Below are 19331 nucleotides of genomic sequence, written 5' to 3'. Positions count from 1 at the left end.
TCATTGAGATCCCTTGAGCTTCTTTGCAATGCTTGTAAAGTACTTTCCCTGATGGAAAGCTTGAGCCAATTCTAGCTCACTAGGCTACCTTGAGCCATCTCCAACATAAGTTCCTGCACCATATGGGGACCCATCTTTCAATTTCCTCCAACTCAAACTTCCAAATGTGTATATGATGAGTGCATATTTATGCCCACATTTATGCTTTAAAATTCAATTTTTGATGAGATAATTATGCTTAAATGGTTGATTTTAAGTGAATTTGTGATGATTGAAATTGTTGGGTTTGGAAATAAAAAGGGACTTAAAAAGTGAGTTTTAGCGCATAAATTATTCTTGGATATTCTAATATTTATTTGTGCAGCTAAACTTAAAGCTTTATTGGTTCAAATTGCAAATTAAAGCCCAAAATCATATTTTATTTGATAAATATTGTACAGATGGGCCAATAGACAGACTTTACCCTTGTACCTCCTAAAATTCCTACATACACTCCTATTTTTGAAACAGGCCAACAACCAAGCCCAAACACTAAGTCATTTCTTCTACACCTCCCTAAGTTTCCTACTCCTACCCCTCCTAAACTAGACTCCACCACATCACGCCACGTGTCCAAATCCTCCCCACACAGATCTAGCCAACTATATGCCACCACATCATCTTCCTTGCAACATCATCATCTTCTCTAACAGAGAAACCCTAATTCCCAACCCTAGTCGTCAACTGCCGCCGCGCCGCTCCGCCACCAACCTTAACGCCATCCTCATCACGCCATTAACGGCGACACCACTTCCTACATGCCGCCACCACCAAATCGTCCTCCTTTCTCGCTGGATAGCCACCATAAACCATCACCACCGTTCATCTTCTCCATCCGCTGGCACACCGTCCATCAAAACCGCGAGAACCAACCGCCGCGAGGTTGCCACACTTAGCACCGACTATCACAACGCTGCCGCCATTATCATCGCGCAACCATGCCGCCTTGAAGCCGTCACGACACCACCGTCAAGCCGCCGCAACCATCCTCATCGTGCAACCTTTCTTCTTCCTCGCGAGTCCTTCTATCACGCCACCGCAAGCAACCATAAACACAACCACCACGCTTCTCGTTCACCATCTTCATCTTCTCCCTAGCGCCGCCGACAACACCACCGCCGCAAAACCCTGGACCACTGTCAACCATGCTTTTTGTAGAGCCACCCAGAATCATGAAGACCATCATCGCGATTCAACCTGCAAAGAAACACAGATCCAGAATCGCTCCGTAACTACCTTGCCTGATCGCGACGCACCCCTATCCTCGTGAGTTCATCATCATCACCGTGCTGCCATGGCCTTTCTCTTTTAGGCCGCCACCACTGCGCCATCAAACAACGATTTAATCCTCATCACCATCGTGCACCAAAAGGAGAAGAGCTTCTTCTCCAACAGCAGCGCGGCGCAAAGGCAAGCCCCTTCCCCAATCTGAACCCTAATTTGGGAGAAAGGGGGAATTCCACGTGGCAGGCCTTCATTGGGCACAACCTATCTAGTCAAAGCTGGTCAAACAGGGGCCTATGTGCAATTTTGAGAATTTTGAAGGGGATAAAGTGTAGATAGAGGAAATTTCACGGTATTTGTGCAATTTTGGAAAGTTAGAAAAGATAAAAGATAAAATTCAGTTGTTGAATTAATTTAATTTGGGAATATCAACAGAAAATATCTTCCAAATAATATTATAATTATCTAAATCTTTGGTTATTTGGAAGATATAAGATAAAAGATTCTATCAACTGAATATTCAGAGTCCAAGTCCAATTAAGCCCTATATAAAGAGACCTAGGGGAGGCAGAAAAGGGACTTCACTTCATTCATTCATTCTCTCATACTCCTCTCACTTTTCTTTCATCTTGTATTCAACTCCATTCATGGAGAGCTAAGCATCTAGGGCTATTCTGCTATAATTCCATGATGGATTCTGAGGTTACGTTCAGTTAATGCAACTGTTTATTTTGATTATTAATTTAAGTTTTTCTCTCTCTATGTCTTTCATCTCTCTATCTTGTTAAAAGTAAATATTTTTGCATCATAATGTGTTTGAATCTACATGCATATTGATTACATGAGTTTTAGGGTTTCTAGGTTTAATTGAGAATCTAGTTTGATTTAATTTAGGAACTTTCATATGATTAAATGGTTTTTACTATCAATTGAGAATGTACTTTGGTTGGTAGTAATAATTTCAACTATAATCAATTGAGAATTTACTTTGATTGATTAACTTTTAACTTGGTTAGGAGATTTAAGAATACACATGATTAAACACAATAGAATTTGATTGAGAATGTACTTTGGTTGAATTTATTGTGAATAATCTAGAAAGGTTTTGCATTTGATTGAGAATTTACTTTGGTTAAATGCATGATCGCCCTCAAATTAATTAAGAATGTACTTTAATTAATTTGAAACTTAAACAATAATCAATTAACAATTATCCGTGAATACCCGATGATGAATCTATCTTGGAAAAGCAATGGAATTAGCCTATTTAATCATAATAGTTTTTAAGTTTCTTATTTGTTCTTTAAACATTCTCCAAACATTACTTTTATTCTTATTGCATTGCATTCATAAGATTGAAATATCGAAAGGCAATTCTGTATTCATTGAAAGACGACTCATCAGAGTTACTTTAACCCTATCTACTTTCTTAGATACTACTTGACAATACTGAAGTTGCATTGAAAAGTAGTATTAATTTGATAGTTTCAACGACAACTTATCAATATCCAATCAGTTTACAGAGAAAATGGTAGTAATGGTTATTAGCATTAGCTCCTTTGGGTAGTCGTTAATTGTCCATGTCTGCATCAAAAGACTCATTTTTGTTATGTGTGAGGAGGACAAATTGACACTGTAGAAAGAATTTTAAAGATGAAAACAACTAAACTTATTAAATCTTTGCACCATATTTCAGAAATAAAATGTATAAATAAAATGTACAGTGGAAAGTTGTAATATTTATATTAAAACTTATTTACCTGTATAACAAGTGAGATGAGAGAAATAAATTGGTTGGCAAGACATTACTTGTCACAGGAAAACCTTTGTACAAAGTCATTATTAATGCCCTTGCAATTAAGACCACAATTCCAATGGTTTTTGCTTGGCAACTTCTTAGCTTTAGGTCCAACTTTTCCATCCTAAATCCATCAATAGGTTCACACTTTAATTACTTCATACAAATATCCAAACTTGTGATCAACAATTCGGTGGAAGTAAACTGGTCTTATAACAACTTTAATTATTTGATTTACCTACTTGTTTTGAAAGCTCCATCAGTTTACAAATTTCCATGAGATTTCGTCATCCTTTTCTATTTTCCCTGAAAAAATAGTTTAATGACACTAATGATACATTTTGACCTATAATTTTGAGACCTAAAATAATGAAAACAACTACGAAATTCACTCTGATGAAAAAGGTTTACAAACTTGTTACAATTTTGCTTCAACTCCCTCTACAGAAGCAACACCTTTTTTCTATCTCCCTGGCTAGCTTCTCAACATGTCCATACGTAGAATAATAACTAAACATGCAATGCAAATTCCAATCAGATCAGCGATAGAGAAATAAATTATATGATAACTATAACTTCTCGAACAGAATAGATACACTATTATTGGTTTACGATACTCATTATAAAAATTTATTAGAAACTGATGGAGTTAGTTTAATAACTCTCTACTATAGTCAAAATTGGTGCAGCTTTACCTGTTCCTTCATGAAATGATTACATAGGTTATTCATTTTTGAGATAATGGAGGTTGGATTTCACCAATTGACACTAAACCCCTCAAATTTCAAAGGCAAGAGTTTCTATTTTACCGTGCTAGACACCTCAACCTAATTTTAACGGCGTTAGTTTTGGAGGATGAAAAATTATAGTTTCCTTAACGACAAAGATCAAAGTATACCAAAGTTTGAAAAATGGACTAAATATGGAAAATAAAAGCATATGTAACCTTAATAATAAGATATAATAATAATACAATAAATAAAATATATAAAATTTAAAAAATAATAAAACTTTAATCAGCTGATTTTTTTTAATTCTTTTAGTTTATTTTTTTATTTAATAATCATAATAAATAATAATACATTAAAAGTTACAAAATAAAATTTAATATTTTACATTAAAATATTATTTATTTAACAAAAATTATAAAAAGTATTACAAAATTAAGAAAAAATTAGAAAATCATAATTTAAAATACGGTTAACATTAAATAATTGAAATTGAATATGTTAACCGTATCTAGGTTAACATATTTTTTTAAGTTTTTTGTTTTAAAATTAATTAAATATTTATTATATTAAAAAAACAACTTTTAATTATGAAATTTTAATAAATGATTTTTAAAATTTTATTTTTTAATTCAAAGTATTAAATTTTTAATATTTTTAATATGTTTTATTATTATTATTAGTATTAATAAATAAAAATAAAAAAGTAAAAAAAAAAAACTTTAACCGGCGTTGGAAAACGTAAATGGAAAGATGTAGGGGGACTGTTTTTAGAATATATGACTGCTCTTTTTTTCTGACAAAAGACATTAATTAGTAGATCATGACTCAACTAAAAAAGGATAAATGCCAGGAGTATTATGGGAAGGAAGATAAGCCTAACACATTTACTTTTCATTCAATAATTGGAAGATACTTTTAATTTTCATACAACAACGTACGTTGAAAGTCGGGTACAACATTATTATACAAAAAATACAATCTAAAGGTAAAAGGTAGGTAGAAGCAATTATTGTGCATTTATTATTGTCATTGTAATATTGGATTACCGAACGGTTCAATTACAGACTTTGACATCGGAGTATCTTTAACAGATACACCCGGCCGGACGAGCCAACAAGAAACCTAGGGAGCAAGACCGGACAACAAGGAAAGACAAATTGTGAAGGTACTTAGTGACTCAGCCCCATAACCAAAACATTTTGGCGCCCACCGTGGGGCCGAGTTGCTTGATAATGTTTACCACGAGAAACATGACTGTTGACGACCCAGGTGAGATGATCTGGATGTTACAACAAAAAATGGAGGAGATGCAACTGATCATAGTAGTATACCGGACGAGACTTGGAAGCCAACGGAGTCGGAAGTCGAGGGGAGTAAGGTTAATTTTGTCCATGCTGAGAGTGCCGTCGTTAACAAACAACTAGTAGTAAAGACCGAGAGCTCATCCAATTTGCTTCCTTTCGTCCAGGCGATCATGGATGTCCACATATTAGAACAATTCGTCCCGCCCCAGTTCAAGATATACGACAGGACGACGGACCCAGAAGCCCACATCAAGACCTTCACCAACACGATGGTGTTACACACAAGCAACGACGCCATCTGGTGCCGAGCGTTTTCCCTTTCCCTGGAGGGGGAAGCGCTGGAATGGTTCAATTCACTTCCTCCAAACTCTATAGAGAATTTCGCGGGATTGCAACACATGTTCACTTACTCAGGACTTGACCATCTTTGAGTATGTCAACCTGAGGCAAGGGTAGGAGGAAACTTTAAAAGCATTCATGGATCGCTACTAGAAGATCGTATGACGGGTAAAGGGTTTAAGCTCGGAACTCGCCCTCTAGTATGTTCTGTCCGCCCTCAAGCTTGGGCCCTTCAAGGATAGCGTTTGTTGGCGAGCCCCTAAAACCATGGAAGAGCTGCGATAGATAGCAACCGATGAAATAAGAGTAGAAGATATGAAGCAGTCGTATAAGAAAGAGAGTCAAGATATTAAGGGAGATAGGACAGACGGGAAGAAGTCGGACGGTCAATCTGGAAGGCTCGAAGGGTTCAAGCAAAGAGAACCGCCAAGGGGACCACGATTTCAGCAGTACACCCCACTGAACGATCCTTGGGCAAGGATATTACAGGAGGCCTTGAGCGCTGACTTAATCCACGAACGGAAGAGACGACCCACACCGACGGGGTGGACGACAATAAACATTGTTCTTACCACAAAAACATGGGCCAAACTACGGAGGACTGTGTGACAACTAAAGAAATACGTGAAGGTTGATTGTCCCAAGGCACCACTACAACGATCGCGAGGTCCACGTTGGGTGAGTCCATAGGGGCCGGAGAAGCGCGAAAGATCGAGGCATGGTCAGACAGACCATTCTTGATCCGAAAGGCGACAGAGCCGAAGCCGCAGTAGGAGCCATGATCGTCCCTTACGGGGGTACATTAACACTATATCTGAAGGATTTGTAGGTGGGGATTCATCCTCGTCTGCTCGAAAGCGACATGTGCGAGCCTTGCGATCCGTCCACGCGGTGGACAACGCACGGAGAACAATGTCGCCCATAACTTTCTCGGACAACGACTTCCACGCACTCAACCCCGACCAAGATGACCCTATGGTAATTACGGCAAAGATCGTCGGCTATAGCGTCAACAAGGTATTGGTCGACCAGGGAAGCTTAATGAACATCTTCTACTGGAATACATTCCAAAAGATGGATATCTCGGACGACCTAATCGGAGCAGATAGTGGGCTTCGTGGGCGAGAAAGTTGACACCCGAGGCTATGTGGATCTGTGCACTCGACTTGGAATCGATCGGGACAGTGAGGAAAAGGGGGTTAGATACCTGTTGGTGGAAGCTAACACCTCCTAAAATGTGCTCCTGTGCGGCCGTGCCTGAACGCCTTTGGGACGATCTTGTCAACCCCACACCTTACCCTAAAGTACCCGTCTGACAGGGCACGATTTGCACAGTTCGGGCAGATCAGAGGACATTAAGGGAATGTTACGTGGTTGGCCTAAAGCTTCACACCCGGACGGTGAGAAAAAGAACGAGTGGGTCGGAAGTAGCCATGACAGATCTTGATCCACGAACAAACATCGAAGATCACTAGAGCCGTTGCGGGAGACACAACTGGTCTTGGTGGGGAAAAATGATTCCCAGATCACGATTTTGGCCCGTGAGTTGGAACCATGGTTGGAAAGAGAAATTAGGTCCATCCTGTGGCGGAACAAATACTTGTTTGCGTGGACGGCTGCCGATATGCCAAGAATCCATCCCTCAGTCATGTCACACAAGTTACCATTTTTCAAGGAGGCACGACCAGTAGCCCAGAAGAAGCGGTGAGTAGGGGAAGAGAAGAGGAAGGCCGTGGAGGAGGAAGTGAGGAAGTTGAGGGAGGCGAGATTCATCAGGGAGGTGACGTACACTACATGGCTCGCCAATGTGGTTATGGTCAAAAAAGCCAATGGGAAGTGACGCATGGGCACCGGCTACACTGACTTGAACAACGCTTTTCCCAAGGATTCCCACCTTTTTCCCAACATCGATGCGTTATTTGACGGAGCCTCGGGCCACAAGATGTTAAGTTTTTTGGACGCATACTCCGGCTACAACCAGATTCCTATGTATGCGCCTAACTGGGAGAAGACGGCGTTTATCACCGATAAGGCAAATTTTTGCTATGAAGTCATGCCTTTCGGTTAAAGAATGTTGGGGTCACGTACCAGCGTTTGATGGATATGATCTTCTCCGAGCAGATTGGCCGATGCATGGAAGTGTATGTAGATGACATGGTCTTCCGCTCAACGGATGGACGACATCATGTGAAAGACTTGGAAGAGGTCTTCAAACAAGTCAGGAAGTATGGGATGAGATTGAATCCTACGAAGTGCACTTTCGGGGTGACGGTTGGAAAGTTCCTTGGGTTTATGCTTACCGCCAGGGGAATCGAAGCCAATCCGGACAATTGTGCAACCGTCTTGGAAATGCAATGCCCAACCACCGTGAAGGAAATAAAATACAGGTCGGGCGGCTTACCGCATTGTCACGATTCATCCCTAGGCTGGCCGAGCGGGTTCGTCCGGTCCTGAAAAAGATGAAGAAAGAATCAAGTGACACATGGGATGCTGAATGCGAGACAACATTCCAAGATGGCAAGGCGATCTTGATGAACCCATCAGTCATGAACCAGCCATCACCGGGGGAGGATTTACAGATTTATCGAGGAGTCTCGAAAACGACGCTCAACGCCGCACTGCTCCAAGAACAACCCGAGCCTAAGCTCATATACTTTGTAAGCCGAACCCTCCAGGATACGGAAACACGATATCAACAAGTGGAAAAGGTGGTTCTAGCCTTGTTGAACACGTCCAGAAGACTCTAACCATATTTCCAAAGTCACCAGGTCGTGGTCCGAACGGATTTCCCTATCTCCAAGATCTTAAGGAAGCCTGACTTGGCAGGCCGAATGGTAGGCTGGGCGGTGGAGCTGTAAGAGTTCGGTTTACGGTACGAACCTAGGGGGTCGGTGAAGGGCCGACACTTGGCCGATTTTTCGACGGAGCTACACCCAACAGTTAGTGATGAATGGAATTTGTACGTTGATGAAGCATTCGGGCGATCTGTAAGTGGAGCTGGGGTGGTCTTAGAAGGGCCGAACGGTTTCTTGCTAGAGCATTATTTGGTTTTCAAGTTCAAAACTTCCAATAATCAAGCGAAGTATGAAGCCCTAGTAGCAGGATTGGAGCTGACGAGGCATATGAGGGCACAAAAAGTCTTGTGCCGGACGAACTCCCAACTTGTTGTGGGCCAAATGAACGGGGAATTTCAGGTGACAATGGTGTCGCCATGGCCGTTCGGAAAGTGGGGAATGGACATTGTCGGCCCATTCTCCATAGTCCGGGCATAGAAGAAGTTCCTCCTCGTCGCGATTGACTACTTTACAAAGGGGGTGGAGGTTGAAGCCCTAGCAACCATAACGGCGTCGCAAGTACAGAAATTCTGCTGGAAGTTGGTCTGTCGATTTGGTCTTCCCCGCACGGTCATCACGAACAATGGACGACAATTCATTTATAAGAAGTTGGGCGAGTTTTACAAAATCTTGGGAATCAGACACTTGACTAGTTCTATGGAGCACCCTGAAACGAACGATCAAGTGGAAGCCATGAACAAGACAATAGTAATCGAGCTGAAAAAACGATTGGGCGAAAAGAAGGGAGCATGGGTAGACGAACTCCCGAAAGTCCTGTTGGCTTATAGATGCACCCCACACAGAAATACTGGAGAAACGCCCTTTAACTTGACGTATGGTACTGATGCCATGTTGCCGGTTGAGCTAGGAGAGCCCTCTCTACGGCGGCAGATAGAGGATATCCATTTAAATGATGAAGAGTTAAGGGTGGAGCTTGATACCTTGGACGAACGAAGAGATCGGGCAGCCCTAAGAGCAGAAGCATGCAAGCGGATGGTGGAGACAAAGTACAACTCTAAAGTACGGCCTAGAAGCTTCCAAGAGGGTGACCTGGTATGGAGCAAAATCGGTGAAGCCCGCCGGATGACCTCACACGGTAAGCTCACTGCTAAATGGGAGGGGCCTTTTCGAATCTCAAAAGCTTTGGGTAACGGGGCGTATCAAATCACACATTCAGACGGACAAAAAATTCCAAATACTTGGAATGCTACTCATCTAAAATTTTATTTTAGTTAAAGAATCAATTATTGTACTCTTCTTATCAATGATTAATACAATATTCAAGGCCATTATCCCCGATCAAATGTTTGCAATAACGCCTATGAAGAACGAATGAAGGAATAAAATCCAAGTTGATGAACGGAGTTCCAAAAGGGAACTGTTGTCAGCTTGGCCGAGGCGAGTTCACATTTCAATCCCTGTCGCTCGGTACGACAAATCAACTTGATGAACAGAGTTCCAAAAGGGAACTGTTGTCAGCTTGGCTGAGCGGTGAACGACGAGTTCACATAACAATCCCTACCACTCGGTACGAAAAACCAAATTGATGAACGAAGTTCTAAAAATGAACTATTGTTTGGTTGGCCCAGCGGTGAACGGCGAGTTCACATTTCAATCCTTGTTGCTCGGTACGACAAACCAAGTTGATGAACGAGGTTAAAAAAGGAACTGCTGTCAGCTTGGCTGAGCGGTGAACGGTGAGTTCACATAGCAATCCCTGACGCTCGGTACGAAAAACCAAGTTGATGAACGGAGTTCCAAAAAGGAACTGTTGTCAGCTTGGCCGAGCGGTGAACGGCGAGTTCACAATTCAATCCCTGTCGCTCCGTACGACAAACTAAATTGATGAACGAAGTTCCAAAAAGGAACTACTGTCAGCTTGGTCGAGCAGTGAACGACGAGTTCACATAGCAATCCCTGCCGCTCGGTACGAAAAACCAAGTTGATGAACAGAGTTCCAAAAGGAACTGTTGTCAACTTAGCCGAGCGGTGAACGACGAGTTCCCACGGAAACTCCTACCACTCAGTATGAAAAATAAGTTCATAAAACAACTTATTGGACGAAGAAAAAACGCCCGATTAGAAACAGGGAAAAAGGGTCAGCACAAAATTAAAAGTCGCTACCCATAAGCTACACGTAAGATGTCCGACAAACGAGGAACTAAATTAAGAAAACACTTAAGCAAAATATATGTCTTTCATATAATAGGGAGGGGGACGCCGTTTACAATGAATGGCATTAAGAGGCCGATATGAAAACACCTATCAAACCTAAGTGTTTTAACGTTTGGCCGCACACAACAAAAAATTAACAAAATAAACCCCCAACCGACAGCCCATCTACTCGTCTTCTCGGGCTTCATCCTCCACAAACAGATATTCAGTAGCCGCATCGTCGACATGCGCGGGTTCGTCCACACCCGCATCTTCATCTTCGGCCTCATCTATTAGGAGCATCTTTCCGCTGAACACACCTTGATTGATGTCGAAGCTGGAGGCCAAAGGATCCACCTTCAGGAAGCCGCTTGGCCAATCGCCTTTTTAAAACTAGAGCTGTCAAAATGGGTCGCAACCTGCGGGCCAACCCGACCTACCACGGGTTTGAGCTGGGTTGGGTTTGAAAAAATTATATTTTTTTTATGCGAGTCAGATTTCAACCTGGCTCATTTAAACCCGGCTCATACGGTTTGAACCCGTGGTTGGTCGGGTTGGCTCACCAACCCACCTACCTAATTTTATTTTATTAAAATTTAATTTTAATTTTATAAAAAAATATTTATTATTATTTTTTTCTTGAAAACATTATTTAAATTTCTTATTTTCAAAATTAATTAAACACATATGTTGGGAGAGAAATTTGGAAGTCAAATTTGTTTATATTTGAATTATAGAAAGTTTGTAAATTTTTTTATTTAAAAAAAATTGTATTTAAGTGAGCTAATGAGCCAACTCGTTTACCCACCAACCCGTGGTGGGTCAGGTCGGGTTCGAATTTTTCTGGCTCGCTAATAAATGAGTCGGGTTGGGTTGGCTCACTAAGTGACCAACCTGTGGTGAGCCGAGCCGGGTCGAGCCGGGTGGCCCGTTTTGACAGCTCTAGTTAAAACCTTCCTCATGTTCGATCACCACGTACGAGTTCAACATGGAGATCGTCTCGTTCGCTTTGAGCAACTCGATAGAGAGGGTTTCGTTTTGGCCAACCAACTCCTCCTCCCTCCTTCCCAGCCTCTTGACCTTGACTCTTAGCTTGCCAACCTCTTTCGCTGATTGATCCACCTTCGCCCGGGCGACTTTCAGTTGATCAGAGGTCTTGGTCAACTTTGTGCGAGCGTCATCAAGCTTTGTTTGTAGGCCGGCCCGCTGCTCAGCACATTCAGCGTGATCAATAGCCAAAGCCTCCAACCGAGTTCGGAGAGCATCTGAAGTCTTCTTCTCCTCGTTCAGCTCAGCCTGTAGATCGCGGGCTCCCATACGATTGGCAAGCTCACGAACGCACCAAGTCAAGATCGCCCCCCGGGCGGTCAGCTCCACACCGACGCTGATTAGGTGCCCCTCGGACATTGGCTCAACGACAGCACACTGAGAGGAGCTCATTTGAAAGTTCATGCGAGAGCTCACATGAAACTCGAGGTCGAAAACACCAGCATGAATGGGGTGCGGCAAGCTTCCCTTTCGATGGTTCCTCTTGGAAGAGGACTTCTCCCCTTCCTTTGATTTCCTCTTCTTCTCAATAGAAGGAGCGGCCACGACGGATGGAATGTTCCCAGTGGAAGGCTGTAGGTCGACCATTGTGGTAGGTTGTGCTACAGCCACTGTCACTTGGTTCGTAAGGGGAACCATCAGACGGATCTTGATAGACGCAGACGCGCGACTAGACGAAGTCGTTCGGGGAACCTCGAGCCTTGGAACTGCTCTCTCCGTGACATTTATGGGAGGAATTGAAACTAGTTTTGCATGGCATTGGCAGATACATGTAGCCTAAAAAGAAAACAAAAATTTAGCTAAGTTAAACAACAAGACAATAAGCAAATCCATACCGAACGCCACCTAGTCAAAATCCTCATGACCAAGACACTAAACAAAGTCGTGGGCACTAAGGCGGCGGAGTAGGGTATTGATGATTCTCACGGCCTCTAGCTCTTCTGGGGTCATGCGACCGACTGCCCATGCATTTATTTTCCGAGGGTCCCTTGTCCAATAAAAAGGGAACAAAGGGAGAACCGCTTCGTCATGGAATTCAGACCGACCAGCGTCTCTTATAATTACTTTAAAATATCGCGTCTTGAAGTTCTTGAACGATTCACTATACGGTTTGAGTAGGGTACGACTATGGACAGTAGAATGCAACACCCATCCTCGTCTCGCTAATGGCCGGACATTGAAATAATGAAGGAAAACCGCCACGGAAGCAGTAATCCCCATAGCGGCACAGATCGTTACAAAGGCATGAATGGCCGCCCAGCCATTAGGATGAAGTTGAGAGGGAGCAAAATTTAACTCCCGAAGGATGGCCGCCTGAAAGGCTGTGAACGACACCCAGAGGAGCAGCTGGTTAAACATGTAGGTGTACACAAAGACGAAGTCTTCTTGGCTGGTCCCCTTTTCATGAAAAACTCGCTCGTTTCGATGACTCACCCCCAGGCGGATTAAGCGAGCGTCCTCCATGTCGCGTACTATGTGTGACCGGTCGGCCCCCCACTGAAGCTCTTCCCGGGTAGTGTAGTCAGATACAAAGGTACCAACGTCATGGGAAGCCCATCGTACCCTTTGATGCGCAGCCAACCACCGGACGACTCAACATTTTCTCGATCAATACGAATGCCACCCTTAAGCAGAAAGAGGGACATTCCATTTATGACCCTCTCTCCCCCACAGAATGGTGACTCCAGTCCTGAATCTACTTCCCTCTCGTCGGACTTCTCGAGGAAAGAAGACGACACCGAGGTTGAAAATCGAACGTCGCCACCTACCGCACTCTTGCCACCCTGGCTTGCCGACTCCTCAGACGAAGAAATACTAACTGCAGACATTATTAAGTTACCTTGAAAAAAGAATACACCGAACATTAGGGAGAAAGGAAGAATGAAGAGTGAAAACGACGGTCCATGGCATCCCTATTTATAGAAAATTTTCAAAAATCGTCACTTCGCCATAGCTGTTAAGATCAACCACGATCAACGACCTCAATCAAGCGACGTTCCCACTACCTAAGAGGGAGGCCGCATACGCTTGTGACACGTGTTCTCCCGCCCAAACGCCATTTTCAAAAAACCAATAGGATTGCTCGGTCTCCAAGTGACCGTTAACGACTATTTAAACCCAACGTCACCTCCGTTGACTAGGGCTTGAGGGGCCTAATGTACCATATGACTGGACGGTCGTCACAGTCCACAAACTCCATATGACCAGACGACCAACAAAGCAGACAAAGGCGCCGGCCGGGACAACCGGCCTCATTAGCGTAAATGATTAATGTTAAGGAGATTAAGGTAAATCATATATAAGGGTATTAGACCGGGATTGGGCTGAGATTAAAATATCGCTAATCCTAAGCCCATGCCCGAAAAACTATAAATATAAGTCAAAGATAAAAGGTAGATAGAGGCAATTACTGTGCATTTATTACTGTCATTGTCATATTGGATTACCGAATGGTTCAACTACTGACTTTGGCATCAAAGTATCTTTAATAGATACACCCTCGGTCGGACGAGCAAACAAGAGACTTAGGGAGCAAGACCGGACGACAAAGAAAGATAAATTGTGAAGGTACTTAGTGACTCAACCCCATAACCGAAACAATGATCATTCTTGATAAAATATTGAGAAACAATGTTTATCACGTGCATAAAATATTTTGTAAAGCATATGTCTTGAGATGTTACTGCATACCTAAATAAAGAAGAACACGTGCGTTACACATGGGATTAAAATGAAAATATGACAATAGAACACTATATGAGTTGCAATCAGATTTTCTACTTTAGATAAGGTGTCCTATAATATATTGTTTATATATGAATTCAAACTTGTTTTATCTTAATATAACAAATATTAAAATTTGAAATATTTGGTGATAGAGGTTTTGATAATGACTTCACTCCCCTGATCTTTTAGGAGTAAAATCCTACGTATATTTCAAGTTTCCTATTGTTTGCATATTTAAATAAATCTTTAGGGGTGGACAAATGAAACTGTACTACACTACTAAAAACTATACTGAACTAAAAACTAATATGTCTAAACTGAACTGTAAAATAGTTCAGACAAACTGAACTAAACTATTTTTTGTTTTATCAAACTGGACTGAACTGAACTATACTAAATTGTACTAAACTATAGGCTTAATACCTCTTTTTGTCCCTCTTTATAAGAGAAATGTTCAAGTCCGTCCTACCTTTTTTAAAAAGTTCAATGTCGTCCCAACTTGTGAAAAAAGTGTATAATTAAATCCTTTTTGGTCACGGCGTTAAATATTTAACGATCCAGCTGACAGCGTGGAGTGATCTGTGCAACGTGGCTATTTAGGTTCATAACGTGGCAGTGACAGTGATTTTCATTAAATAAAGGCTTAGGGTTTCATTTCACTAGCAGCAGGCTTTATGAGCCCTAAATATTGTGGCTGGAGGACCCTTTCAAGGAAGTCCCTACACCCATGGCATAATGATTTACTCATTTCAAGTTCGCAGTTTTATTATTTGGGTATCCGTAGTTTTTGTTTCAGATACAATTAGGCTATTTTGATGGAGAAAATAAGTCTCTACCCGTTTCTGTATTGAGAAAGCACCTTCGATTCACGTGAGCTTGTAAGTTAAACTTAGTTTTTTCTGCGATCAATTTCCCTATTTTGCTATATTTATTCCATCATACCTTTGTTTAATAAGTTTCTTCTTCACCTTGTGGACCCCTCACCCGTAACATTTTGTTCAAGCCTACACACAAGTAACCCAGCAGCCAAATAGAACCTGTATTATGCAAGTACAGGCATTGCACCATTATTACTTGATTTCAATGCTGATTTCAAGCACTTAAAATTATTGTCGCAACCGGAATCGCGACGGGACGACGATTCAAAAAAAGGAACGGGTTTGAAAATATGATTTGGAGTCGCCACCATAGTTTATTCTGGAAAACTACGGAAAAACCATAAAAAGGATAAGGCATGGTCTACAAGAACCAGATTCTGGGTTCGGGAGTCGGTTACGTGTAGGGAAGGTATTAGCACCCTACAACGCCTGTCCTAAGGTAGTACCTTTAACTAAATGCGCGAATATGATGTGGTTTTCAAAATGTTTAACTATCCCCTAAAATAAAATTCTAAATAAACAAAATATATTTTTTTAGTTTTTTGGGCCCGACAAGGATTGACCTTGCTCCTACGTATTATCATTCAGAATGAGAAAGCAGGGTTACGTAGTTCTTTTGGAAACTATTTGAGAAATTTGTTTGGAAATTGTTTGGAAATTTGTTTGGAAAATGATTATGGATAATGGGGAAGTGAACCTGACAAGGACTAGCCTTGCTCCTACGTATCTCCACTTTTGATGGAGAATCAAGGTTGTTCGTTGCTTGAAAAAGCAGATGTTTTTTAATTTCTTGAAGATTTTATGCTTTTTTTTGTAATATTTTCGAGAAAAGAAGGTAAAGAGCACTAGGCCGACGCGGACGGTCACACGAGCACTCATACCATTATTTAAATTTATGTAAATAGGAGAGAAAGGTATCGAACACTAGGACGATGCGGATGATCTCACGAGTGTTCGACCTTTAAAACATATTTTTGTAAATTTATTTAAGAAAGAAGAAAAGGTTTTTAGCACAAGGACGACGCGAGCGGTCACACGTGTGCTTAACCCTCAAAATGTATTTTTTGTAATTTTATTTTAAAAAAAAGAAGAAAAGGTTTTTAGCACAAGGACGACGCGAGCGGTCACACGTGTGCTTAACCCTCAAAACGTATTTTTTTGTAATTTTATTTTAAAAAAAGAAGAAAAGGTTTTTAGCACAAGGACGACACGAGCGGTCACACGTGTGCTTAACCTTTAAAACGTATTGTTTTGTAATTTTATTTTAAAAAAAGAAGAAAAGGTTTTTAGCACAAGGACGACGCGAGCGGTCACACGTGTGCTTAACCTTTAAAACGTATTTTTTGTAAATTTTATATAAGGAAGAAGGAAAGGTTTCTAGCACAAGGACGACGCGAGCGGTCTCACGTGTGCTTAACCTTTAAAGCGTATTTTTGTAAATTCTTTTATTTAAGCTATAAATATTGTATTATTAAATATATATTTTAGGATAAGTAGATATCTAGAATAAATAGATAAAATAAAATAAAATAAAATAAGACAATAAAAATAAAAAAGTAAAATAAAAATAAAATAAATAAAAAATAAAAATAAAATAAATAAATAAAAATAAAATAAAAATAAAAAAAAATAAAAAAAAATAAAAAAAACAAATGAAATAAGATAAACAAAATAAATGAAATAAATAAAAAACAAATAAGTAAATAAAAATAAAGCAAATAATGGGGGGGCCTAAATGAAAAAGGGGTTGTCGAACGGTCCGTCGCAGGCTACCGTGCAGTCCATGGAAGTGGTCGAACGGACGTTGGGAAAGGATTCAGAATAACGAGCGTTCGTTGGAGAGATGGTCACCAAACGATCCGTCCAAGAAGTGACCGAACGGACGTTGGGAAAGGATTCAGAATAACGAGCGCTCGTTAGGGAGATGGTAACCAAACGATCCGTCCAAGAAGTGGACGAACGGACGTTGGGAAATGAGGCCGAATAACGAGCGTTCGTTGGGGAGATGGTCACCAAACGGCCCGTCCAAGAAGTGGTCGAACGGACGTTGGGAAAGGAGGCTGAAAGACGAGCGTTCGTTGGGGAGATGGTCACCAAACGGTCCGTCCAAGAAGTGGCTGAACGGATGTTGGGAAAGGAGGCTGAATGACGAGCGCTCGTTGGGGAGATGACGAACAGACGTTGGGAAAGGAGGCCGAATAACGAGCGTTCGTTGGGGAGATGGTCACCAAACGGTCCGTCCAAGAAGTGGCCGAACGGACATTGGGAAAGGAGGCTGAATGACGAGCGTTCGTTGGGGAGATGGTCACCAAACGGTTCGTCCAAGAAGTGGACGAACGGACGTTGGGAAATGAGGCTGAATGACGAGTGCTCATTGGGGAGATGACGAACGGACGTTGGGAAAGTAGGCCGAATAACGAGCGTTCATTGGGGAGATGGTCACCAAACGGTTCGTCCAAGAAGTGGCCGAATGGACGTTGGGAAAGGAGGCTGAATAACGAGCGTTCGTTGGGGAGATGGTCACCAAACGGCCCGTCCAAGAAGTGGCCGAACGGACGTTGGGAAAGGAGGCTGAATGACGAGCGTTCGTTGGGGGAGATGGTCACCAAACAGTCCGTCCAAGAAGTGGCTGAACGGATGTTGGGAAAGGAGGCCGAATAACGAGCGTTCGAAAAAGGCTTAAGGTTCCCGGTCGTGCGTTTATTTCTGGGCTTGGCCCACCCGGGTGGTTTCTAACCTAGAATCCCCTAGGGGTTCCGCATCTTCCCTCATTCCTCACCCTACTCAGATCAAGCACTCCTCAGAGACCCGAGGTTCCCCGCTTCTGCCGCTTCTCCCACCGTCCGTCTCGGCCAGAGCAGCCATCACGCCTCACCTCCAGCAAAAATCGACCACCGCGAGTAGCGGTACAAGGCGTCGCAAGCGCCTCTGCTCACTGCCGAGACCCTCGCCGGCTGCCACTCCAACTCTTCCTCTCTCGTTTTTAGTCGTTATCTCTTTAATTTGTATAACGGGCTATGTGCATGTGTGCTGTTTGGTGAGGAAGAAGATGAAGGCGTGGAAATGGGATGGAGGTTCTAATGGGTGAATGGAGTTGTTCCGGTGAAGATGATAATGGCTCTATTGTTTTGTTGTTGTGATTGTTCTTTGTGAGTATCTATTTACTGTTTCAATTTCAATGTTGATGGTTGGAAATGGGCAGAGGCGTGAAAGCCTATTTTTGATCGAATCTTGAGTAGATGGACACGCTTGGAGGAGAGAAATGGAACAAAAGAAACGGATAGGAGTGGGTTCGGGGAGGATGATGATGACCGGTAACAGTGAACATAAACTAATACCCACAACACTAAAAACGCACTCAACGACAGTCATACGCAAGCCTAGCAACTTCAACAGAGATATGTGCAAGAGCAAGCAAACAACTCACTAAAATAACATTACTTACCTCTCGAAGATCCGCTTGCTATGGTCAACCTTGCGTCTCCAATGAATCCCCTTCTCCCTTGAGTGGCTGACTTCTCCCTTCTCTTTGCTGTGAATAATGTCTCTTGTTCTTCTTTGCAGGTGCCAATGGTGAAGGTCCGAGAGACAGTGTGTGAAATCCTTCTCCTCTTTTCTCTCCAAAACCAGAAAAATCCAACCCTCCTATGCTCTCTCTATGTGTGTTTTTGTGCCACTGTCTGTGCCCCCAAATCGCTCGTACCCAATTTCGTATCCTGCAAAACGGATTGTACCAGTACCTACAACCCGCCTCTGCCATCACCCCGCGTTCACCTGCAGAAATAGTTTTCTGCCCCCCACTCTCCAACACACGCATTGTCCTTCGCTCGACAAAACATTTTTATTTTTTTATTTTTTTACTAAAAGACAAAATAGAATGTTCCAAACCTTTTTTCCTTTTTTTTGTTAATTGCATTTAACCACATTAATTATATTAGAACAAAACTAAAAATAAAAATAAGAAGTAAAAACAAAGTTTAAAAATGAAAATTACGAAAATAAAATAAAAATAGAATACTAAAAAGAAAATAAGAATAAAATAAAAGAAAAGAAATGAAAATAACAGTGTAAATGAAAATGGGTAAAAATAAAACATAAGACAATAAAATACGATAAAGCCAAAAACCAATCCGGACGAAATTTGGTATTGACAATTATCAAATGTAAACCCTAACCTGATTTGCGGAATTCAATTTGCTCTGCAGATTTCAACTTCAAAATCACCCAATTTGGAAGACAACTCCTCCATAATGCTT

At 41.8% G+C, this 19331-nt stretch overlaps 1 protein-coding gene and 1 pseudogene across 1 annotated transcript; one reads left to right on the top strand and one right to left on the bottom strand.

The window, feature by feature from the left end:
- Window positions 1-3659, bottom strand: LOC148190915 (NAD(P)H dehydrogenase (quinone) FQR1-like; annotated as a pseudogene).
- A 5267-nt stretch (window positions 3660-8926) lies between these two features.
- Window positions 8927-9505, top strand: LOC148190914 (uncharacterized). Its single transcript, XM_088101211.1, has one exon. The coding sequence runs from the start codon at window positions 8927-8929 to the stop codon at window positions 9503-9505; it is 579 nt and encodes a 192-aa protein (XP_087957337.1).
- Window positions 9506-19331: the final 9826 nt, after the last annotated feature.

This window comes from Vigna umbellata, chromosome 11, assembly GCF_029865625.1.
Source record: "Vigna umbellata cultivar VRB3 chromosome 11, Vumbellata_1.0, whole genome shotgun sequence".
Classification (NCBI taxonomy): domain Eukaryota; kingdom Viridiplantae; phylum Streptophyta; class Magnoliopsida; order Fabales; family Fabaceae; genus Vigna; species Vigna umbellata.
This window is presented reverse-complemented; position numbering and strand designations above follow the sequence as displayed.